The following is a 24,856-nucleotide window of genomic DNA, read 5'->3' as shown; positions in this document are numbered from 1 at the left end:
GGGCGCGAGTTTTCGCCTCCCATTAAATTGTGCATGGGTAAAACCGTAGCCGTACCGACCGACTGTTTCCCTCCCCCCGCCTCATTAGAGAATTGTGCGTGCGATCGGCTTTCAGTACAACAGCGGCTACATCCCGCTTGTGCATCGTATTTTTCTCCCGCGCACCCTCCCCCGCCATATGGCGCCAACAAAATGCACAGAGCACCTCGTCTCTCCACGAGCTCATCTCGTCACAAAATAAGATGAGTCCAAGCATCATTCAGCATCCGCGTCCGTCCACAGGCGCACCGCGCGGTGCAGAAGGGGAGGGGGGGGGGAAGAGTGGGTGGGGGGAGGGGGAAGGAGGGCACTACACACGCGTTACGCCAATGCCGCCTCCTTCCACTCAGCGCGGCATCCGCCTCAGGCTCTGCCCCACCTCCCCCCCCCCCACCCCGCTTCCCCAGGGCACCCCCCCCGCCCCCGCTCGCAGCCGATCCCATCATGCCGGGCGTCGCCAGGTGCATTTCTCGTGGTGCCTACGGCTCCTCACCGCTAGGCGGTGCTGGGCGGGGGAGATGCGCTCCAGTGGCGTCGGCACACTCTGCCCATCATGGGGGCTACTCGAGAGATGCTCACCGTCAAAGGCCGCACCGACGCAGCGTCATCCACGTCCTGGCCGCCGACACCAGTAGCAATGGAGCACCCTAACCTCTTACGCTATATAGGGGCACCTGTCCTTGTGAGCACCAGAGAAGTGGGGGTGCACATTTGGCAGGTGGATAAGGGGGGGGGAGGGGAGAGGGGTCTGCCTGGTTTCCTCATACTGTGCGCAGTGAACCCTGGATCCGTGGGCGGGGCGTGTGCCCTCCATCGCCGACGGATGCGTAAAAACGGAGTATAACACGGCGGTGATGCGTGCGTATGAGCACGTGTAGTGGTGATGAGTGATCAAACATGAAAGGCAGCTCACGTGCAATGCCGTGGTCGACAGGAGGGAAGAGAGGGGGGGGGAGTGTTACGTAGCCCATGCATGAAAACTTGAAAGAAGAGAAGTGCATGCGAGTAAGTGCACGCACTTGATGCCCCCCACCACCACCACCACCACCACCACCTCTGCCTTTCCGAGGTGGGGCAAATGTCTTGACATCGCACTCGCTACTTCAACTAAAGCTCCTCAGGCTCCAATTCCTGTATGGGAGTCGCACGAGGTCCATAGCCAGGAGTGCATGGGCGGTTGACACTCGCCTTCATAAAGTGTGCAGATGCGTTTGGGATGTTTGGGCAGTGAGTCTTGTCGTCTGCTAGACAACGGTCCCCCTTCTTCCTTTTTACAAAGAGCACGCACATCGCCAGGAGTGTGGGCTTATTCGGCGCTGGGGGGGGGGGGGGAACACACAAGTGAAGATTTTTTTTAAGCGGGGGCTGAAAGATGGAGAAGGCGTCGGTTTCGTTTACGTTCGTGTTACACCCACCCCACGCCTTCCTCTAGGCATCTCCTCCTCCTCCTGTCTGTCCCTCAACACCCCCCCCGCATTACATCGTCTTCCTTTGGTGTGTGTGTGTGTGTTTTGGGGGAGGGTGAAAGAGGGGGGCAGGAGTAGGCTTGGGGGAGAGAAATGTAGAGGAATGGGAGGTTTTTTCGTGTCTTGTCAGCCCCCACCCCTCCTCACACACACACACACACACTCCTTCCGTCCCTCCCTCCTTTTCTCACGCGAGGAGGTGTCTCTGTGGACCTAACGTGACCTCCTCCATCTTTCACCTTCACGCCGCTTGCTTCCACCATTCGCTACGCTGGGTATCCAATAGGATACCTAGAGAGCACGAAAACACGGGTAGGAGTGCGTCTAAGAAAGAGGGGTTGGCTGAGAAGGGAGGAGGAGGAGGGGAGGGGCGGGAAAAACGGGGGAAATACTTTTTTATTTTAAAGGGGGGGAACATAGACGGAGAAATGAGAAATTGGTGAATGATGCCGGTGGATCAATGTACGCATACAAACACAAAAAAAAACGAGAGGAGGCAGACGCAGGCATCCCCTTTCCCCTCTTTCCCCTCTTTCCTTGAAATAAAGTCTTTTCAAGTCAAATGCATAAAGCTCAAAAAAACAAGAAAAAAAATGGAAGCATGACAACATAATGAGAGAAAAAAAAACACAAAATTACTTCGAATTCGAAACGTCGGGAACCCCCTCCCTCTGTAGAGAGGCAGAAACGGGGAGGAGGGGGGGGCTGTAGATATTATACCTCGCCCTGGAATTAAGACATCCCTCTCAATAAAACTTACTCTTGGCGTTTCTTGTTATCCCGATCTCCAGCAAGCCTCCTCCCCCTCTGCACTTGGCATCTTCTCTCTGAACCAACTCAAGGCATCCGCGCGCACACGCATACAGACACAGCCGCATCCACAGACACACACCTGTCCGAAAAGAAATTATACAGGACGAGAATGGGGCGGATGTGGGTGCTGCTGCTGAACGAGTGAAACGGGTGCTGTCGGCGGCGGTAGGGCACCGATGTACTCGTGGAGGGGTATATGTAAAAAGAGAAAGGGGAAGTTCGGAGGTGCCTACCCCACTGCAACTCCATGCAGTGAAAAGTAGATCAAAGAAAGGGAGTCGGGGAGAAACATTGGAAGGGGGAGGAGAGGGGAAACGTGGAGACTCCACGTAAGAGAGAGAGACAAGCACGCAACCCTTCAAACTCAACGTTAGCCCTCTTCACAATTTACACGCACCAGCGCATTCACCAGCGCCTCAATGTCGGGGATGCATTTGCTTTTCTACGCAATGCAGGGGTTGCGTGTGCGTGCGTGCGTTCCAGAGAGGCGAGGTGCCACAACGGGATAAGCAAGCGGACCGGAAAAAAAAAAGCAAGTGCAAAATAAATTTGGGGACCGCCCACGACACGACCCCTCCCTTCGAGGGCTGCTCTTGACTCCTTCTGTCGCCTCAACGATTGCACGAACGCACCGCCAAAAGCCATAGTGGCCATCGTGCATACACAGTAGAACAGGAGAGAGCGGATTGCACGGCAGCCAGGGAAAATAAAAAGACGTCAGAGAAAAGAAGAGAACGAACGAGAACAACACGGTCTTACAACCTTAAAATACTCGCCCGCCCGCCCGCTCAACGCTGACGGCGCTCCTCCTCCTCCCTCCTTGTAAGACGTCCACACACACACACACACACACACACTTCTCCTTCCTTTGTTCATCAACGGGACAAAAATAAAAGAGGAGGGCGCGAGTTGGTAAAGACGTGGAGAAGCAGGAGGAGGAAGAGACGCCGGGGGCGGCGGCAGCAGCAGCGGCGGACACGCTCTCGTCAGCCTTTGTGTTCAACCCACAACACTTGTTTTTGTTAGCATAAGAAAAAAAAAAGCGAAGAGGAGCTAAAAAAAAAAGACAGAAATAAAAACGCTCAAAGTCCGAAATATCGACCGCATCATCGTCACACACATGCCCGTACTCCTCTGAACTTATCTATTCGAGTCGCTCGAACTGAACGGGGGAAGGGTTGAACATATATATATATAAAGAGAGCGGAGTTCCAGAGGAAGGGGGGCCCGAGACATAGTATTTCTTTAGGGATTGCACATCTCCACGTTGCATCCTCTGTTCGCACGCCCCTCCTCGCACCACACAGCGCCACAACACGAGGAATGGGCAATCGGCAGAGGAGAAGGGCAGCTGTAGACCTGCGCATGTTCACGTCGTGGGAACGTGACGTCCAACACTTCCTTATGCGAAAGGAAACCGGGGAGAGAGAACCGCCAACAGGTTTTGCAGAACCGCTCCTCCCTCCGTGAGACTTTCAAATAACGCACACACATGTGCATGCGTGAATAAATATCAGAACACCATGACAAGCACATTATCCTGCACATGAGTCCGGACACATGAGCAGATCTCATGCAAAACAAAAAAAACTGGAGAACCTTTCGAAGTGGAAAAGAGCGTTTATAGAATGCCTAATATTTGACCACACGTACAAAGACCACCAGACAAGGAAGGGAGCGCCAGATAACAAAATGAAACATGCAAAACGGGAGGAGGAGGGGAGTGGGTGGGAGGATTACCCGCCCCGTACTACCCAACGACCGACCGACAAGACGGTTTGCCCGGGTAATGATGTAGACGCACATTCCCTGTTCCACTCAACACAGGAGGTGTCCTATCGAGACCGAAGCCCCACGCCAGGAACACATTTGACTCTGCTCAGCCTCTCCTCCCTCCTTTCCCTTCCCCCCCCCCGCCCTCACACACACCCACACGTGACACTACTTCCTCTTCTTCGGGGCATACCCGTCCACAGGGGTGACATCCTCCAATGGCGAGTGAACCCCATTGTGTGCGCCCTCAATGACCTGGTGCGACATGCTGGAAGCGCCCACGCTAGGCGTCTTCTTCTTCGGCGCGAACCCGTTGTCATCCAAGCCATCGCTGTACGGTTTGATGGGCCCGGAGCCCGCAGCGTCCGACACACACCCAAACAGGTCCACGGCATCCATCACCTTGTGCGACAAAACCTTCACGATGTCCTGCACTAACCACCACACAATGCAGTAGATCCACACCCACAGCGGCAACAGCCTCTCCGCATTCGTGCTGCCCAGAGCGAGACCCTCCGTCAGCACATGGTCCGGTCTCGACTTGTGCCAGAACGACGCAGCCAAAGTCGACACCAGGAGAGAGATGATCGCACCGCAGAACAGGATCGGGCTTGGCGCCATGAAGAAGAAGAACTTGCCACCCGTGCGCGACGAGAACAGCGTCAGGAAGTCCGAAATCGAGATCTTCAGGTACATCAGCGTCACGAGCTTTCCCTGCGGCAACTGCGCGAGGCCCAAGTGGTGGAACCACGAGTTCATGTAGTAGTCATCGCTGTAGGCCTCCAGACCGATCCACAGCAGCAGTAGCGACGACCCGCACGCAACAGCCGCTAGAATCGACGCGCTCACGAACACCACCGGCAGGTTCCACTTCTGTGGCCGCTCGGACGGAATCACGTGGTCATACCCAATCGTCATCAAGCAGCCATCGTTCAGCAGTGTGATCAACATGAACATCAGCACGGGCAGGTGGAAGAACTGGAAGTTCGGGTCCGTGCTGCCGAAGTCCTTCGGCGTCAAGCTGAAGCAAGCAATGAAGAAGAAGCACACAAGCTGCAGTGTTGCAGCAATGCGGTACGTCAAGAACGACAGCATGCGCTGAAACACCTCGCGCGACACAAGCATCGCATCCACCACCACGCTCAGGCCGGGCTCTGTCAGCACCATATCCGCCGCAGCACGCGCAGCATCCGTCGCACCGTGCACCGCAATACCCACGTCAGCACGCTTCAGCGCAGGCGCGTCGTTCACGCCGTCGCCCGTCATCGCGCATGTGAACCCACGCTGGCGCAGCGTCTCCACAATCATAAACTTGTGCTCCGGGAACACCTGCGCAAACCCGCCAACAGACAACATCATGTCGCCGTACTTCTCGCCGAGGTTGCTCGGCAGGTCATTCGCATCCTTGATCTTCGGCAGCTTGTCCGCTGTCAAGATGTTCGGGTCCAGGTCCAGCATGCGGCACATCTCCTTCGCAATCAGCAAGTGGTCGCCAGTGATCATCTTCACATCCACACCGTACTCCTTGCTGCGACGGATCGTATCCTTCGTGTCCGGGCGCGGCGGGTCCAGGAACGTCAGGATGCCGGCCATGTGCCAGCGGCCCTTCTGGTCCGTCTTCGCCACAGACAGGCACCGGATGCCGCGCGAAGCCAGGCTGTCGATGATCTCTACAACTTCGTCGTTGATGGCGTCCTGGTTGTAGACCATCTGCAGGATCACGTGCGGCGCGCCCTTCGTCACCTCAAACTTCTCGCCGCTGCGCCGGTCTACAAGCGTCGCCGCGGTGCGCTTCGTCGTCGGGTCGAACGGCACAAACGCCAACTGCTGGTAGTTGTCGCACTCGTCCAGATCCGCTGCGCCCAATACCATAGTGTCCAGCGCATCACGCGGTGGCTCGCGCCACTTCGCAGCCAGCGCCGCCAGCACAAGTGTCGAGCGCAGATCATTGCCCTCCTCGAATGTGAAGCACTGCTCCTGTATCTCCATCTTGTTCAGCGTCAGCGTTCCCGTCTTGTCAGAGCACAGCATGTTCACACCGGACATCATCTCGATCGCCGACAGCTTCGTCACGATAATCTTGTGCTTCGACAGGTGCTTCGACCCCACCGCAAGCGTCGTCGTCACCACAATCTCCAGCGCAATCGGAATCGACACCACCAGCACAACCACAGCGAACTGCAGCGCGCGGCGGAACGACTCGTAGAACCTCGCCAGCAGGTAGATGAAGCAGCACATGCACATCATGAACGAGACCGCGCACAGCGCGACCATCACGCGGCTCAGAATCACGTGTATGTTGCCCAGATCCGACTCCACGGATTGCAGAAGCGCAGCTGTCTTGCCGAAGAACGTCAGCGTGCCGGTGTACTGCACCGTGCCCTCCACCTCGCCGCGCACAACGTTTGACCCCATCTTCGGCATGTGCTCCGGACCCATCGTCACAGGCAACGACTCACCCGTCAGCGCGGCCTCGTCCACGTCGATCACACCCTCGTTGATGCTGCAATCCGCAGGCACCGCAGAGCCAGCGGCAAGCTTCACAAGGTCGCCAGGCACAAGCAGCGCAGCGTCGATCTGCTGCCACTTCGAGTCGCGGTACACCGTCGCGATCGGTTTCAGAGAGTTCTTCAACGCAGCAACAGCGTCCCCGGCCTTGACGGTTTCGTACCACCCGATCGTCGCATTTGCGATTTGGATGGCGAACAGAATGGCGCCGTCAGGCCAATTCTCCAGCGCAAACTCAATGATGATCGCAATCCACAGCGCAGCGGGCATCGGGCCCCACAGTCCACGCACGTAGATCAGCCAGCTCGGCGTCCTCTTCTCTGGCAGTTCGTTGCGCCCGTACTTTTCCAGCAGCTCCTCCGCCTCCTCCGTCGTCAGACCCTTCGAAGGCGGCAGCAAGTCCGTCGCCGGACCTGTCGCGCGCTCATCATGCTCACTCACCGCCTTCGACAAAACCGACTGGCGGCGCTGCGGCCTCTGCGGGGCGATCTCCACGTCAGACGGGCTCGTGGGCCTGTCCCCGAACGCGGCGACGTCCTTGCCAGGCCTACCAGCGTGCATTGCCGCTGCTGATGGTGATGTGGGCTGAAGAAAAGAGTCGTCAGTTGATGCAGGGAGAGCGGGGTGTGCGTTCTCCTAGCGGATAACGAGGACGAGGGGAGGATTAAATCTACCTCAGCCTGTTCGCCTCCAATAAGCCGCGAGACGAGCGATGTCAAGGTGAGAAGGGGGGGGGGGGGGCAGGGAAGGAAGATCTGTTTCACGACAACCCAGTGGAAGAGAACGAGCCTGGGTAACGAAAAAGCAAGCACCAAAAAAAGAAAGACGAGCGGTGTTTGTCGGAGCCTACTCGAACGCCTCTTCGAATGAGACTAGTAGTAAAATATTTATGTATATACAGAGGGATTTGCGTTTTAAAAAATGTGCGCACGTTTGCCAAGGGTCACTGTTGATGTGACCCCAAAAATATATGTAGATATGCCTGCCTCTCTTCGGATATCACTCTAGTACAATTACCTAGGTGGAGCAGAAATACAAAAAAAAAAAGAGTGGGTATAGAGACGGAGAGTTGGTGTGCTCATGGGACGCGTGAGGAATGCAGGATGTCCACCACGAGTGGCGGCACATACATAGAATAGGCAGGCAGGAAGGCGGGACCTGGCAGTGGGTTGAAAAAAGCGAGGACACACACACACACAAAGAAGAAGAAGAAACCGCGCAGTAAAGAGTGCAGAGGCATGCGGCGTCATTGGCGTGATGAAGGGCGCGCGCAGCATCACACACCAGTTAACCACAGACGCGGCGTAAGAGATGAACACGAGAGGCATGCACGTCAACGGGGCATACACACAAAAGTGATATGCAGCCGACTGCTGCGCGGATGTAATCGCCTCCTCCTCCTCTCTCTCTATTTCACATCCACCGTTCAATATGGATTCGTTTGTTTTCATCAACCACAGTTTTAAAAATTGTGCGACGTTTGATTTGAGCGTCATTCAGTATTATCCTGTGCTACGATAAGTACGTGTCTCTCAGGTAGATGCACCGGCAGGAAAGGGAAGCACGGTCGCTCATTCAGAGCGGCTTAGTGTGGTGTTCGTCTTATGAACACACTCCGCATGTGTGTACACTAGACGGACGTGTGCACAAAGGATGGCGCAGTGAAATATAGTAGACAAAACATATCCTGCTCATCTGAACCCACAGAAAGATGAGGACACAAGATACATGCCAGGGAATCACGCACACACACTCCCCCGCCGCCCTGCACAGTGCGGCTATCGTGTACATCCGCATCGCACAGAGCGAGATGATAACAAAATAAAGGGGGAGGGGTGACGCACCGGTGAGCGGCACCATGCAGATCTCTGTCTCCCTCTCTCTGAGGACTCATCCACCTTCCCTTTACAGTAGTAGAGTATTGCGATGCAAATGTGAGCATAGGGAGACGGATCCATCACTACGCGCGTGTTGCTCCGTGGGCCTCACCTTGCGCATTCATCGCGCGCTGCCCCTGATCATCGTTACCTCCACAACCGTATACTACACCAAGAACTTATAGCCCCCCCCCACGCGGGCACCCAAATTTAAAGGATCGCAAGGACCTCCACAGACACCGAGGACCGGGGGGAGAAGTGAGTGTCCCTTCCATCTTTAGAGTGTCTTCGCGGTGTTGTGGCCAACATACAAGAGAGAAAAAAAAGATAAAATATCCTCTATCCTACAGTACACCTCAAACAAACACGCACACCTACACACAACGCACTGGAAGAATGTTGCCAAACAACGCCCACCCATCCCCCGCGAAAAAAATAAAAAGAAAAACGAGAAAAGGAGGGAGTGACCCATGAAGGCAGCAGAAGGGGACGCACAAGAAGAGGAGTGGGCCATCGCAGGAATGCCCCACACCGCCGAGCAAGCCATGAACATGCTGCCCCTCTTTTATCCTTCACCACCTCCACACCAAAAAAAAAGGAATAGAAAAAGCTCCAAGACAGCCCTCGTGATACCTAAGAGAACAGTTGACAGCCCTTCTCCATATCCCCATGATGCCTTTTGTTTGGGGAAGGAGGAGGAGGAGGAGGGGAGTGGGTGGGTGGGAGGATTACCCGCCCCGTACTACCCAACGACCGACCGACAGGACGGTTTGCCCGGGTAATGATGTAGACGCACATTCTCGGTTCCACTCAACACAGGAGGTGTCCTATCGAGACCTAAGCCCCACGCCAGGAACACATTTGACTCTGCTCAGCCTCTCCTCCCTCCTTTCCCTTCCCCCCCCCCCCGCCCTCACACACACCCACACGTGACACTACTTCCTCTTCTTCGGGGCATACCCGTCCACAGGGGTGACATCCTCCAATGGCGAGTGAACCTCATTGTGTGCGCCCTCAATGACCTGGTGCGACATGCTGGAAGCGCCCACGCTAGGCGTCTTCTTCTTCGGCGCGAACCCGTTGTCATCCAAGCCATCGCTGTACGGTTTGATGGGCCCGGAGCCCGCAGCGTCCGACACACACCCAAACAGGTCCACGGCATCCATCACCTTGTGCGACAAAACCTTCACGATGTCCTGCACTAACCACCACACAATGCAGTAGATCCACACCCACAGCGGCAACAGCCTCTCCGCATTCGTGCTGCCCAGAGCGAGACCCTCCGTCAGCACATGGTCCGGTCTCGACTTTTGCCAGAACGACGCAGCCAAAGTCGACACCAGGAGAGAGATGATCGCACCGCAGAACAGGATCGGGCTTGGCGCCATGAAGAAGAAGAACTTGCCACCCGTGCGTGACGAGAACAGCGTCAGGAAGTCCGAAATCGAGATCTTCAGGTACATCAGCGTCACGAGCTTTCCCTGCGGCAACTGCGCGAGGCCCAAGTGGTGGAACCACGAGTTCATGTAGTAGTCATCGCTGTAGGCCTCCAGACCGATCCACAGCAGCAGTAGCGACGACCCGCACGCAACAGCCGCTAGAATCGACGCGCTCACGAACACCACCGGCAGGTTCCACTTCTGTGGCCGCTCGGACGGAATCACGTGGTCATACCCAATCGTCATCAAGCAGCCATCGTTCAGCAGCGTGATCAACATGAACATCAGCACGGGCAGGTGGAAGAACTGGAAGTTCGGGTCCGTGCTGCCGAAGTCCTTCGGCGTCAAGCTGAAGCAAGCAATGAAGAAGAAGCACACAAGCTGCAGTGTTGCGGCAATGCGGTACGTCAAGAACGACAGCATGCGCTGAAACACCTCGCGCGACACAAGCATCGCATCCACCACCACGCTCAGGCCGGGCTCAGTCAGCACCATATCCGCCGCAGCACGCGCAGCATCCGTCGCACCGTGCACCGCAATACCCACGTCAGCACGCTTCAGCGCAGGCGCGTCGTTCACGCCGTCGCCCGTCATCGCGCATGTGAACCCACGCTGGCGCAGCGTCTCCACAATCATAAACTTGTGCTCCGGGAACACCTGCGCAAACCCGCCAACAGACAACATCATGTCGCCGTACTTCTCGCCGAGGTTGCTCGGCAGGTCATTCGCATCCTTGATCTTCGGCAGCTTGTCCGCTGTCAAGATGTTCGGGTCCAGGTCCAGCATGCGGCACATCTCCTTCGCAATCAGCAAGTGGTCGCCAGTGATCATCTTCACATCCACACCGTACTCCTTGCTGCGACGGATCGTATCCTTCGTGTCCGGGCGCGGCGGGTCCAGGAACGTCAGGATGCCGGCCATGTGCCAGCGGCCCTTCTGGTCCGTCTTCGCCACAGACAGGCACCGGATACCGCGCGAAGCCAGGCTGTCGATGATCTCTACAACTTCGTCGTTGATGGCGTCCTGGTTGTAGACCATCTGCAGGATCACGTGCGGCGCGCCCTTCGTCACCTCAAACTTCTCGCCGCTGCGCCGGTCTACAAGCGTCGCCGCGGTGCGCTTCGTCGTCGGGTCGAACGGCACAAACGCCAACTGCTGGTAGTTGTCGCACTCGTCCAGATCCGCTGCGCCCAATACCATAGTGTCCAGCGCATCACGCGGTGGCTCGCGCCACTTCGCAGCCAGCGCCGCCAGCACAAGTGTCGAGCGCAGATCATTGCCCTCCTCGAATGTGAAGCACTGCTCCTGTATCTCCATCTTGTTCAGCGTCAGCGTTCCCGTCTTGTCAGAGCACAGCATGTTCACACCGGACATCATCTCGATCGCCGACAGCTTCGTCACGATAATCTTGTGCTTCGACAGGTGCTTCGACCCCACCGCAAGCGTCGTCGTCACCACAATCTCCAGCGCAATCGGAATCGACACCACCAGCACAACCACAGCGAACTGCAGCGCGCGGCGGAACGACTCGTAGAACCTCGCCAGCAGGTAGATGAAGCAGCACATGCACATCATGAACGAGACCGCGCACAGCGCGACCATCACGCGGCTCAGAATCACGTGTATGTTGCCCAGATCCGACTCCACGGATTGCAGAAGCGCAGCTGTCTTGCCGAAGAACGTCAGCGTGCCGGTGTACTGCACCGTGCCCTCCACCTCGCCGCGCACAACGTTTGACCCCATCTTCGGCATGTGCTCCGGACCCATCGTCACAGGCAACGACTCACCCGTCAGCGCGGCCTCGTCCACGTCGATCACACCCTCGTTGATGCTGCAATCCGCAGGCACCGCAGAGCCAGCGGCAAGCTTCACAAGGTCGCCAGGCACAATCAGCGAAGCGTCGATCTGCTGCCACTTCGAGTCGCGGTACACCGTCGCGATCGGTTTCAGAGAGTTCTTCAGCGCAGCAACAGCGTCCCCGGCCTTGACGGTTTCGTACCACCCGATCGTCGCATTTGCGATTTGGATGGCGAACAGAATGGCGCCGTCGGGCCAATTCTGCAGTGCAAACTCAATGATGATCGCAATCCACAGCGCAGCGGGCATCGGGCCCCACAGTCCACGCACGTAGATCAGCCAGCTCGGCGTCCTCTTCTCTGGCAGTTCGTTGCGCCCGTACTTTTCCAGCAGCTCCTCCGCCTCCTCCGTCGTCAGACCCTTCGAAGGCGGCAGCAAGTCCGTCGCCGGACCTGTCGCGCGCTCATCATGCTCACTCACCGCCTTCGACAAAACCGACTGGCGGCGCTGCGGCCTCTGCGGGGCGATCTCCACGTCAGACGGGCTCGTGGGCCTGTCCCCGAACGCGGCGACGTCCTTGCCAGGCCTACCAGCGTGCATTGCCGCTGCTGATGGTGATGTGGGCTGAAGAAAAGAGTCGTCAGTTGATGCAGGGAGAGCGGGGTGTGCGTTATCCGCTAGGAGAGTTGACTAGAGAACAGGGAAGAGGAGGGGGTCGCTTTATAAACACTTTAGTTTTTATACAACCTGAGTGAGACAGAAAAAGAAAAGGAAAAAGAATGATAAGAGTGATGGATCAACACGTTTACATGCGTACGCACGTCTGTGTGTGTGTGTGTGTGTGTGCGTGTGCGTGCGAGGAGGAGAGGTGCGAGGAGGAGGGGGGGAGGGGGGGGGGCTTTGAGGATTCTGCACACCTCGGTGGTTTGTTGTGCTTTTTTTTAAAGAGGGGAAACTTCAAAATAGCGAGTGACGGGGTGCCTCGACAAACGCCTCGCCAAAAGGGAAAAGGAAAGGAAGAAAGAGACTAGAAAGAAGACGAGGAGGCTAAGGTGAGTGTACAACAGGGAAGGGGAGCGCCAATTCGAGGCAGCGCAGTTTAGGGGAGAGGAAAAGAGGAAAAGAGGGAAGAAGGAAGAGGGGGTCTGCGGGATATGCTGCTGAACTTGTTGGCCCCCAAGTTTGATAATTTGGAACGCGAGATCTGTTTGGGGGGGGGGGGGATTCACGTAGAGGGGTGAGTGGGGTGCTGTGTTTTTGTGTTTACTGTGTACTCGCACCGGCACGCAGAGATGCTTAGCAGCTTGAGTCCTGTGTAAGTGCTTGCTCTTCTAGAGATAGAGAGAGTACACAGGTGAAGAAGTTCACAGAAAAAGAGTAGCGTTGGCGCGGGTGTGAGTGAACTTTTGGGAGGGGATGAAGGATGAATGGAAGTGACGAGACGCCTTTAGGGTTACACAGAGCCGGTGTTACCGCTGGCAATTGGCGACGACGTCGTCGGTGTCGCCATGCGGAAATCGTGTGGTGGCCGTGAGGTGGTGCGCGCGGAGCACCAGGGCAAGAGTAACACAGAAGAAACGCGCGAGGGGGGAGCGGCGCCTCTACGCCCATGGCGTTGATGACAAATCATCGATGAGAACCACCTGGGCAGTCATGCAAAGCACCCTCGATGTACTACACAAAAACGTTCTCTTTACTGCCGCACCCATCATATTTTTGCGGTTTTTTTTTCTTGGGCGCCAGAGGCGGTTTTGGCAGTTCACACAAGTAGCGATGATCGCCGAACGTTGAACCCTGGACAGAGGGACTGGAGCTGCGAATAAAATATACCCCACCCTTTCCTCTTCCTCCTCCTCCTCCCCCTGGCTGCAGGTGAAGAATAAACCAAACGTTCACCCCCCCCCCAAAAAAAAAAAAACAGCGCTGAAGTCTCTCCATGCGGGGGGTTGGGCACGCTCGGGTAATATATCAGGAGCGATGGAAGCGCTGCTCACTAGTGGGACCGGCGGTCCGCGTATGTACAAGTATGTACCGTAAACGAGTAGTCGCCTACATGGTAGGAGGTGAAGACGACCTCGCACCGCCTCCATCAAAGCACATCGTCTTGTTAGTTCGCAACATGGCACCTTCACAGGGCCACACACACACACACACACACACACAAACACACAAAGACGAACTTCAATATATATCATGTCCTCAAATAAAGGCACAAAAAAAAAACTGTGAAGAAGAGCCCCCATTGAGCATCGAGGCGCTCCCCACGAAACGCTGATGTGGGGAGCCGAGCGGATGTGAAATGGGCGCTGTGGACAAAAAAAAAATGCATGTTAAAAAAACCCAATAACGTGGGTACTCTTTACCTCAGCCCCTCTCTCTCTCCCTATATATAACTATACACATATATATATATATATATGTGTGTGTGTGTGTACTTATACTGGATGATGGAGGGGAATAAATTCCCCCCGAGACAAAACCGTATCCGCTTTTTCTCCTCCCTCTGTCAACCGAATTCTCGTAGCTTCATCCTTTTCTTCAGAACGAGACCAAGGATGCACGCCTACGCACGAGCAACTGAGCCGCCGCCGCCGCCGTGTCGCCAGTCTCAGTGCTGGTAGTCGGCATTACCTCCAGCCACTGGGAATGCCGTGTGAGAAACGCCTTGAGCATCTCGGGTGGCGCCTGACGCAGCATACCGATCAGCCCAACAGTGTCCGGCGACGCCTGTGGGGGTGTTCGTGCGTGGGCAAAAAGGACACTCACGTGCTCTGATGCACGGTTCAACACCACCTGCAACGGCTCCAACGTACGCGCAGAGCTGAAGCCATGCAGCAGTGAGAGCGAGAGGTGGAAGTGGTCGTCCAAAGCGCTGGAAGCGGCGTACTTGCGCACTCGTGCACCGTCCTCTTGGACCCAGCAACACTGTCCACAGTCACGCAACAGCGTCACGAGTGCCTCTTCAGCGGAAAGGGAAGCAGCGGAGGGGCGGCGGACGGCCAAGGCAAAACTTGCTTCCCTCTCATCAGGAGTGAGCCTGGCCAGCACACGAGAGACCGGCAGCCACGTTGGGCGCAACTGCCTCAAGAGGCCTGACGGCATCACCGCGCTCTCCAGCTCTGCCGTGCAGCCTGGTGAAAGCCAGAATGGACGCAGCCGCACCTTGCGAGGGGTCGTCGGCGCACGAAGCAGTGAGAGCGGGATCGGCGTGCGATTCTTGTCGCCTGAGGTGGTCGGGAGAAGTGATGCGTCTGTCGCTCGCCATGCGAGATGAAGGTTGTCGGGTGAAAGATCCGGGCAGTAGTAGACGCAGAGGTGATCCAATGGCACGTATGTGTCAAACGGCAGCACGCATAGCAGCCGTGCCCACCACGGCCATGTCTCCGCCGGCTGTGTAGCCAAGGCCAGAAATGGGTAGCCAATCTCGGCAGTCGAAACAGAAGACAACGCAATAATGTCACCGTCGTGTTGGAGAATGGCGGGAGCAGAGCTCGTTACGACAGCCCCGCGGGAGCCCGCCGCCCCACCAGGGCGGCCCAACCGTGTGGTGCTTGGCAAAGCTACCGTTGGCACAGCCGCCTGGGCAGTGCCCGACCTAACTTTGACCGAGTTGACACAGAGCAAGCTTTTGATTGGCTTCCGCACACGCATCACTGGGAATGCCTTTGTCACGTCGCTGCACTGAAGCACAGCGCGGCTGCTTCTGAGACCACTGCCAGCAAGACTGCCTTGGCAGTCGACAGGCTCGGCGGCGGTGCTGGCACTGCCGTCCGCCTCTAAATATGTTGCCGACACCTTGCTGGTCTTTTCCTCTGCACCGCGCTTCTGACTCTCGGTCCTCAGCTCCGGGCTCCATGCCGCGTAGTGCACGTTGGCCATACCACGCTGCGGGTGCTCGACAGTCGGTGATAGGCGGACCTGCACCTTGTCCTCCGACCTCTCCACGAAGTACATGTAGATTCGACACACAAGCGTCCGCATGCTCGTGCACGCGCCAACCAGCTTCAAGATAGCGTCGGAGGGGAGCAGCTCCTCGACAGGGATAAAGAAGGTGGGCACACATTCGACCAGGTAGTCCAGCATCTGCATCGGTGTGATCCAGCCACGTGCCTCCGCCATAGCGGTGTGCAAGGCAAGCCACTCGGCTGGTGTTGACGGACGAGGAGGACGCACCTTGCGCACGGTGCCGGCAGAAGCAGGGAGCTGAGTCGCAGTCGAGGCCGCGTTCTTGACGGCAGCCGTCGGTGGCGATGGGGCGTCACGCAACCGCTCGAGATCCAAGTCGTGCGGTTGCAAGCCTGCACCACTGCCCTGCTTCACCACCTTCCCACTAGCACCATTAAGGCCGCTGTACAGTACCTCCTGGAGCCCAGTGGAAGCCTCTAGCGCAGCTGCATGGTCGGCGCTTGGAAGTAAAGCCCCTTCGCACACATCACCGGCTGCAGAAAATTGTCCCTCGGGATCCGCCACCTCGCCCTCATCTAGTGAAAGCGTGACCATCCACGGTTCTGCATCCTGTGATGCGTCGTAGTCGACCGGTGGATGCACGTAGACGTCATTCTCCACGTCGGGTGCAGCAGAGAGGAACGCCTCTACTGACGACTCGGTGCAGTGGATGACAGCTGCATCCTGGGGACCCGGCGACCAGAACGCAAGCGGCGGGACAACGGGAGTCCCCCCCGCGCGCAGCGCAGCAGCTCGAGCCAGTGCTGTTGCATCCGCTGTAAGCGCCACATATCGACTTGACGTGGCGTAGTTCTCTTTAAAAGACCGAGCCAGGCCGACTCGGGTAGCGCGCAGCCCCTGCGCCACAGACTCCGGCAGGGACACACGCAGCACAGAAATGGGCAGCGGGGTGCCGTCCTCTGGCAGCAGACTCGCAATGGTTGACCACCACGCATGCTCAGTGGTCGGGGGTGCACCGTTATGGATAGGGTCAGCGTCTGATGACGAAGTAAGAGGACGAGGGACCACAACGGGTGTCAAACGGCGCCGCGATCGCTTTGCCGCGGAGAATACGGACCCCCCTTGAAGTGTGCGGGTCTTCGGTGGGGAATGCGTACCGCACACATGCGTCAGCTCCTCGCCAAGCATCATGGCTGCCACATCGAGGCCAATGATAGTGGCCTTTTCGTCATCTTGCGCGCACTCTTGGGCGGCTGAGCGGTGGCCGGGTACAGGGGTGGCAGCGGCGACAACTGGGCTGAGAGGCGGGGTAGAGGAGCGAGCCCGTGCTACATGCCACCTGCCCGTTTGGGCGTCTTGGGTGCAAGCAAAGCAATGTGGGTAGAGCTCAACAAATGATCGCACAGACCCAAAAAGCTCGCTGATCGCCTCCACGTCAAGTGAGCGGGTGAGGTCAGTCAAGAGCACTGTGGTGCCATCAGTGGGCAGGACCGCGAGTGTTTCCTCTACGAGTGCATCCGCTGGTGGGAGATCCGACGCCGCAGTCTCACATAGAGGTACCGCATCGCCTCCATGAGCCCTACTCTCCTCGCAAAGATGGGGTACCCCTTCGGTACTTGAGTCACCGGAAAGAGCGCCGTCATGAGACGTTGCATGCAGTAGTAACTCCTCGTAGGCCTGCAGATAATCGTCGCCCTCATCATTGGCGTCCCCTTCCTCTGCGTACGTGGGGGCACCACTGTAGGAGCGCACAATGCATGCTGTAGAAGACGGGGCATGGCTCATACGCAATGAGGCGGAGGCGCGCATAAACCGATGCGGATGATAACAGTCGCTGAAAGGCGGTCGCAGCACACCACGCAGCGGGGAGAGCCCCCCGGGGGATCTATCAAGGGCATCGTATGAGCGCGTGTGGGATGCTGCTGCTGCACGGCCAGTATCCCTCAACGATCCCCAGCGACAGCAGGGAAAGGAAAGTCCTCTCACCCGGCGAAGAACAGACCACCCCTCACAGGTTCGTGTCATTTTACTTCACGGTGCACTTAACCATATGATCATTGGAGGAGAGGGGAGGGGGGAGGGGGGGGCACGAAGTGGATGGCGGTGCGACGCCGACAGCAAGAGTTGCCCTCCTCTTTTCCTCTGCTTTTCAGTATGCCCGTTTTAGAGAATAAAAGAGAGAAGGGAGCGGGTGAAGACATCACCGCAGAAAAAAAAAAGGAGTAGAGAGAGAGAAAGAGAGAACTGGTGCGCGCACGTCGTTGCATTGTCGAGAAGCGATTGTCTCACTGAAGAAATGAATGCACCACTCGGCCTGGGGAAGGGGGGCGAGTCCAACGCACGTCTTTTGAAGGTGCTAAAAGGCTTTGAAAAAGAAGACCACCACGGGAGAGAGGAGGAGAGGATGGACTGGCGTGAAGGAGACTCTCACCCTTGTCACGTCATGACGCGACCCCTCGCTGCAATCACGTGGGCAGTCACGCATCGCTTGTCCTTCGTTGTGTTGCTCCCTTCCCCTCCCACCCACCCCCACACCCCCTTGATGCACGTATATGTACGTGTAGGTGTGTTAATGAAAAGTAGAAAAAGTGGGAGGAGGAGGAGAAGCTGATGATTACTCACCCCAAAATGGACTCGCGATTGAGAGGAAAGAAAGCGAGAGCAATGTGTATGACATACCCTGCAAGGAATGCGTGGCGTGCATGGAAGCGGTGCGTCACTACGTATGCTTTCCCACGCACTTAACGAATGAGATCAGATGGAGGGGAGGGAGGGGAGGGAGGGGGGAGGGAGCACCCCTGTTTAAGCGGACAAGAAAACGAAACAAAGGCCACGGCAGCCGGACGGATGTGTGCGCGCTACATGGCACGTGCAGGTGCGTGCAGAGAGAGAGAGAGAGAGGTGACGCGCTTGATGCAACCCTCTTTGTAGGCATATACGCTCCTCTAGCGGCCCGCTGCAGACTACTTCACCACGACCTCCACCACTAGTGAGCACGAATCACACTCGCATCTCAGCGTGCGCGGTACGTAGGGGAACGGCACATCGTCATCACTCCCACTATTCCTCGCTGCCTCAGGGAAGAGTGCCACCTCATAGAAACCGCCGCAGCGACATTCGCACTGATACACATGCACGTGGTGTTCATCTCCTTTGCTACCGTCGATATGCACGCGAACAAAGTCCTCCAAAGAGTAAGTATCGCTGACAGAGCCAACCTCGCGCACCAACGCGCGGGAACGGGCGGCGTCGTAGGCAGCGCGCAAGTACGGGTCCAGCAAAATATCTGACGCCTCTTTTACAATGTGAAATGATACAGGAGATGCTGAACACGACGTAGTGAGGCCAGCCGCCGCCGCCGCTGCTGTTGTTGTTGTTGTTCCTGTACGCGCCTTTTCCTTGTCGGGGTGCGTGCACAGCGCCATGCGCTTAAAAGCCGCTCGGATTTCACTGATGGAAGCCGATGGTGGCACGCGGAGAACCTCGTACGGCGTCCACTTCTTGTGACTCCATAAGCACGTGGCGGAGAACATTGTGTGCGTGTGTGTGTGTGGAGAGGGACGCAGGGATGCACGCACTGACCCAGAGTACAGTGGCGACTCCAACAGTTTGAAAGATCACCGTGAGCAGCGCAGCCCCCGCGAAGGAAAGACAAGAAACACACAAAAGAATCGATGAGTTGGAGAGAAGCGGGGAAAGAGAGAGAAGTAAAAACGGCAGCTAACCAAATGCTGAGGAGGGGGGATGAGGGGTCCGCCAATGTATCCCCAATATCGCAGAAGTACTCGTGTCAAAGTGTGGTCGTGGCCTCGTTACACACCGAGCTTGTGAGTCACTGCTTTTGCCATCACACAGGTGTGTGTGTGTGTAGGGGGGGGGGAAGGGGGAGGCATCGCCAAGTATTCCGTGCGCGCACCCAGACCAACTCGATGGTGAAGCAACTTATTCTCCATCTAGGTGTTTCATCATGCGCGAAGCGCAGCGCCCGGTGGTGCTCATTCCCCACACACCCCACCCTTCCCCTTCACCGGGTAGAACGCAAAAGTGCACATAGTGGTGTCGTAATTTTGCTTCCATAGAACATCATAACAACTCGAATGCCCGTGACCCGCTCGCTCCCTTTTCGCCTTCATGTGATCCCACGGCGAGGGAGTGGGAGGGCGGAGGGCAGAGGGCAGAGGAGGAGGGCAGAGGAGGAGGAGGAGGAGGAGGGAGGGTGTTGACGCGAGTCCTACCCGCCTCGCTCCCCAGAATTCATCATCGAGAAGAGGGAGCGAAAGCACACGAGAAAAGTCAAAGCACGGGGGGAGAAAAGACAGCGTACGATATACAGAAACGCAACATTAAACCCCCTCCACACACAAAAAAAAAGCGTCCACACGCACGCACGCACGCAATAGGGGGGAAGGGGAGGGAGGGGGAGGGAGGGGGGGGGGAGAATATAGTGTAAGGTGGCGTTGCATCTAGCGCCTCCAATGTTGTCTCACGGTTCGCCACCGAGTCCGCTACGTGACTAGGCCAAAACTGCTACACCGACTGTTTCGGATGTGCCACACACACACACACAGACACACACACCAAGACACAGGCACACACTAAAAAAAAAAGAGAGAAGCGCGTGTATGTGTACGCTCAGGGAATCAAACGAAAAGGAGGATGACCGCATTTGGAAGCACGCAAAAAAAAAAAGGGGGGGCCTCATTACACACATACAGAGGTGCCCTATTCGAACAGCGCTCGAAAAGACGGTATCATCACACGGTGGCCTCGGCAGCCTCGAGCTCGCGCAGAATGTTATTATTCTCATCCGCATCGCCCATATAAAGTTTGCCAACGGGGCACAGCTGAGAGACTGGCATATTATTGTCTGTCTTCACCTCCAGCTCATCTAAGAATGTCGATATCTCGCTCAGCCCACCACGACCGATCTGTCCGAGGTTGAAGTCCTGTGCGTGCTCATTCAAAAAGCGGATACAACGGGTACAGTGGATGCAGCGGTTCAGCACAACGCGCGTCTGTGGGTCGAAGTAGAAGTCCTCGACAGCTTTTTTATCTTCGCGGTAGCGTGGGATATCGGAGCCGTAGTTCATGCTCACATTCTGCAGATCACAGTTTGTCGCCTGCTCGCAAATAGGGCAGTCATTCGGGTGATTGATCAAGATAAGCTCCACGTTACCCTCTCGGGCATCGCGCACGAGACGACTGTCGGTGATGATCGACATGCCAGGTAACGCTACAGTAGAGCAGGCCACAACTATATTCTGAGTGCCGTCCACCTGCACCATACACATACGACAGTTTCCCGCTACAGAGAGAATGGGGTGGTAGCAGAACTTGGGCACGGTGATGCCCTCACGCTCCAAAACCTCCAACACGTTTTCCTCCTGCGGAATGATCTCGACGGGACGCTTGTTGACAAACATAATAGCGCGCGGCTTATTCTCAGCATATTGGCCAGCCGCAACCTGCTCGGCAGCCGTGCTGGCCGCTGCATGGCGGTTGTAGGTGCTTCCGTGTGCAATGTCCGTCATGTCTGCGTTGTATGGTGTCCCATCCGACCTGAAGGAGCGGCGTGCGGTCCACAGAGACGGTGTGGGTCGAAACAAAGAGGTGAGAGCAATCGGCGCGAGCGGCAGGCGGCCGAGCGCCGTATTCACAAAGCGCTTCATTAGATAACGAAGCACAAGCCACAGATATGATGCTCTACCAAAGAAGGTTGGTGCGTGGTGAAAGAGAGGCAGGGCAAGACAAGCAAAGAAACGGAGGCACCGATCGCCAGCGGCAGGAGAGAGTCCCGACAGACCACAATGACCCCTCCTCTGCTCTCGTTGCCTTAGTCTTTCCAGGTCCCGGTAGCCCGTGCCCTTTCACTGTGCTGCATCAATGAGAGAGACAAACGCTCACGAACGCACACTCGCGACTCGGCTTTGCCCCCTTCTCGCTTTTGGTCTGGCTGTGGGGTTGCGCGATAGCAGCCGTTTTTTTCTCTCCTCGTTCTTCTCTTCGACTGTAATGTGACGAGATGCAGACACACACACACACATGCAGAGAGAGAGAGACCACAAAAAGAACAAGAAAGACGATAGAAACGATCAAGGATAATGGAATCCCTGGGAAGGGAGGGGAGGGGGGGGGGGAGGGAGAAGAGGGAGAACAAGACAATATACTGCTACTCCTACTACTACGAGGTGTAAAATATGATGAGGTTAGACAGCGGAGAGGGGGAGGGGGAGGGGGGGAGGGCCTTTGGAAAAAAAGGGGTAAAAAAAAAACAGAATTGAATATGAAGATGAATAAATGGACGGAGCACTGCGAGGGAGCGTCGCTCGTTGGCCTTTAACCCCCGCCCCGCCCCACCCCCCCCCTCTTCTGCTGTCTACTGGCTGCTACTACTACTGCTGCTGCTGCTGCTAAATACTTTGTTGTTGTCGTTTACGTTTGTTTATCGCGTAAAAAACCGCCCACAAGAGAAACCAAAAAGGGAGTGTCGATCGGTCAGTCGGTCGTTGCTGCAACACCTGCACTGCCACAGGCATCTATATAGATAAAAGCTTGCGTGTGTGTGTGTGTGTGTGTGCGTGTGTGTGTGTGTGTGTGTGTGTGTGCGTGTGCGTGTGCGTGTGTGAGGAGAGAGCGGCGAACAGAATCCCACGAATAGACGCGTGGGTGCAGAAAAGAAAATTAAGAGCAAATAAAAGACCAGTGTGGACCAAGTGATGGAAAAGTCGAAGAGGGCCGTGCGTACGTCCTGCGGGGGGGGGGGGGGAAGCAGACAATCGCATTCACAAAGGCACACACATGCACACACACACACACACACGGGGGTTCAATCCCTGGCAGCAGGCAGGCTGTATCCTAGAAGCCACAGCGTGGTTCTCATGGAGACCTGCGCGCATGTACAGGCAGACTCCAGTAGAAGCATCATAGCCCTCGTCATTGCTCGGGCATCGCGCTTCCCGAGTAGGGCACTTTTTTTTTTGTATTTGCTTCAGTTGTAGCCTCGTTTCGTGTTCTCCAGTGCGAGGCGCCGCCAACGATAACGTCCACACAAGACATACGCAAGACATGGCGATCTCTGCCGCCAAAAAAGCAAACAAAAAAAAGGAAGGCGAAGGGGGGTGCGCTTTGAAAACGTCTTCTGTACGCTCATCACTGACCACCTCAACAGATAGACAGCAAATATATATATTTCACTGTGATGAGAGAGAGAGAGGGGGGGGGCATGTGTGTGCAGGTGAACTCAAGTACCGATTTTATACAAACATGCATGTCTATGTGATGCGGTGTTGGCCTTGAGCAGGGAGGACAGAGAGAAAGCGGCAACCAAATTCGATAACGGGGCAGGGCGGGGTGAGGGGAGTGGGGTGGTGGTGGTGGGGTCGTGGTGGTGCTTTCATCGGATCGACAACCGCACAAAGTGCGATGACTGACCAAACTTGGCCATCACATCTCCCGCGGTCCACTGCGGTAGTCAATCGTCAGATGCGAGTAGATGAACCACCACGAAGAGAGAAGGCCGATGCTGTACAGGTACCACACACGACGAGCGCGCCGACGCTGCCAACGCTGCATCTTGCCGAACTCACCCTCGCTGATCATGCCGTCAATACGCTTCAGTACGAGAAGGGAACACATACCCACATGCTCAAACCCGTTGTCGAGCAGCATCTCGTGGAAGACTGGCATGTGGGCGGCCCCCCAGGGGATCGCAAAGGATTTATACATGTTCTCACGGAGAGGGTAGATCATGTCAAGGCAGTGCTGCTCTCGACTGAGGCTGCCAACCACGGGGGCGTTGAAGCGAACAGAGCACCACCACGGCAACCTCTCGTAGTCGTACTTGTCTGCTGCGTGTACCACAGTGTGGTTTGGCGAATCAACAACGCCCCAGGAAAAGGGCTGATAAAAACTCGTGACCTCGCGCGGCTCCCAGCCCTCGTCGTCCTCGTGATCAGCGGGACGTGTGCACTTGACCCGCTCTCGCGGTGGTACAATCGTGGAGTAGGGTGCCCCAGCGAGCGGGGTGCGTCCCTCCATGAGCACCGAGTCGTGCTGGTTACACAAGTCGTCTACCTGTTTGAAGAATTCAGGGTGGGCGAAGTGCCGGAGTGGGATGAGAGTAACGGTGATGTCACTTTCTGGGTGGCGATACGTGTGAGCGATGGACACAGCTACACTGTCCTGGCAGACGAGGAAGTCGGTGATCTGCTTGCTGCGCCACGGTGCCATGTAACGAAAACGTGGGGCATAGGTAAACTTGTTGGGCAGCGCTGGCGCTCCTCCAGCAACGGACGACGTAGTAGTCCCCATCAGGGGACCATTACCACCGCCGCCTACAGCAGCAGCAGCAGCAGCAGTGGAGACTTGGCGCACGAAGCACAACGAATTAACCTTCCGTGACAGCACGCACATGCCGCCCCCCTGCATACCGCATGGGAGCTTTGCCGGTGCACGAATGAAGGAAGCAGCATAGTGATGAAGCCACGGCATCGCTCCACCCCCTTTTCCGTGGGCGTCCGATGGAAGCGCAGTCAATTGAAGTGAAGGAACTGCTACTACGATCCTGTGCGCTCTGCCCATATGAGTGCGGGAGGAGGAAGGAGGGGACGATTGGGGGGGGGAGGGAGCGAAGAGGATGTGGAAGCCAACATACATGTGTGTGTGTGTGTCTGTCATGGAATTCATTCAACCGAGTGAGGATCACTGGGGTAACAGTCAGAATTCGCTGCAAACAACGCCGCCACCACCACCACCATCCACCCATCCCCTCACACCGATCCAGATGAGCTATGGGTCTACATCTCTTTTTTCTTGCTTCTCTTACCCTCCACCGCCCAACACACGCCAAATGGTGGGCCTCCCGGCCCCCACCCCCTCTCCAGAAAACGGCGGGTGAGGACAATCGTCATACTCCCAACAGTCCCTGGCGCGCATAACAAAAGTGTAAACACACGCGCTCGTAGACATATGTGCATAAATACAAAGGTGATAGAGAAACCTGCAAACGGAGACACGAAAGACAAGAAAAGCGCGCAGCCCACGCACTCATCGAGTGCGCACCCCCCCCCCCGACAACAGCAGGCTTACGTCTACGCGCACACGCAGAACACCTCACTCTCTTCCATTCATCAGCGGCATTTATAGAGTGATCCCCCGCCCCCCTCCTCCCCCTCCCCCTCCCCCCGCACGCACGCGCACACACACACACCTCTAGTGTGTACATCTCCGCTACAACGAA

The 24,856-nt window shown here is 56.5% G+C and overlaps 6 protein-coding genes across 6 annotated transcripts; all 6 read right to left on the bottom strand.

The window, feature by feature from the left end:
- Window positions 1-4,259: 4,259 nt before the first annotated feature.
- Window positions 4,260-7,160, bottom strand: JKF63_06631 (uncharacterized protein; the record flags this gene model as incomplete). Its single annotated transcript, XM_067902580.1, has 1 exon — window positions 4,260-7,160. One exon carries the CDS (start codon window positions 7,158-7,160, stop codon window positions 4,260-4,262), a length of 2,901 nt encoding a protein of 966 aa, XP_067757997.1.
- A 2,251-nt stretch (window positions 7,161-9,411) lies between these two features.
- Window positions 9,412-12,312, bottom strand: JKF63_06630 (uncharacterized protein; the record flags this gene model as incomplete). The annotated part of the gene is made up of 1 exon (XM_067902579.1): window positions 9,412-12,312. One exon carries the CDS (start codon window positions 12,310-12,312, stop codon window positions 9,412-9,414), a length of 2,901 nt encoding a protein of 966 aa, XP_067757996.1.
- A 1,938-nt stretch (window positions 12,313-14,250) lies between these two features.
- JKF63_06629 (uncharacterized protein) lies at window positions 14,251-17,403 on the bottom strand (the record flags this gene model as incomplete). The annotated part of the gene is made up of 1 exon (XM_067902578.1): window positions 14,251-17,403. The coding sequence occupies one exon, from the start codon at window positions 17,401-17,403 to the stop codon at window positions 14,251-14,253; it is 3,153 nt and encodes a 1,050-aa protein (XP_067757995.1).
- A 1,178-nt stretch (window positions 17,404-18,581) lies between these two features.
- JKF63_06628 (uncharacterized protein) lies at window positions 18,582-19,151 on the bottom strand (the record flags this gene model as incomplete). Its single annotated transcript, XM_067902577.1, has 1 exon — window positions 18,582-19,151. One exon carries the CDS (start codon window positions 19,149-19,151, stop codon window positions 18,582-18,584), a length of 570 nt encoding a protein of 189 aa, XP_067757994.1.
- Window positions 19,152-20,372: 1,221 nt separating this feature from the next.
- JKF63_06627 (uncharacterized protein) lies at window positions 20,373-21,287 on the bottom strand (the record flags this gene model as incomplete). Its single annotated transcript, XM_067902576.1, has 1 exon — window positions 20,373-21,287. The coding sequence occupies one exon, from the start codon at window positions 21,285-21,287 to the stop codon at window positions 20,373-20,375; it is 915 nt and encodes a 304-aa protein (XP_067757993.1).
- A 1,774-nt stretch (window positions 21,288-23,061) lies between these two features.
- JKF63_06626 (uncharacterized protein) lies at window positions 23,062-24,108 on the bottom strand (the record flags this gene model as incomplete). The annotated part of the gene is made up of 1 exon (XM_067902575.1): window positions 23,062-24,108. The coding sequence occupies one exon, from the start codon at window positions 24,106-24,108 to the stop codon at window positions 23,062-23,064; it is 1,047 nt and encodes a 348-aa protein (XP_067757992.1).
- Window positions 24,109-24,856: the final 748 nt, after the last annotated feature.

Source organism: Porcisia hertigi, chromosome 18, assembly GCF_017918235.1.
Source record: "Porcisia hertigi strain C119 chromosome 18, whole genome shotgun sequence".
NCBI classification, from domain to species: domain Eukaryota; phylum Euglenozoa; class Kinetoplastea; order Trypanosomatida; family Trypanosomatidae; genus Porcisia; species Porcisia hertigi.
Note: the sequence above shows the minus strand (reverse complement) of the source record. Positions and strands in the feature narration are given on the sequence as shown.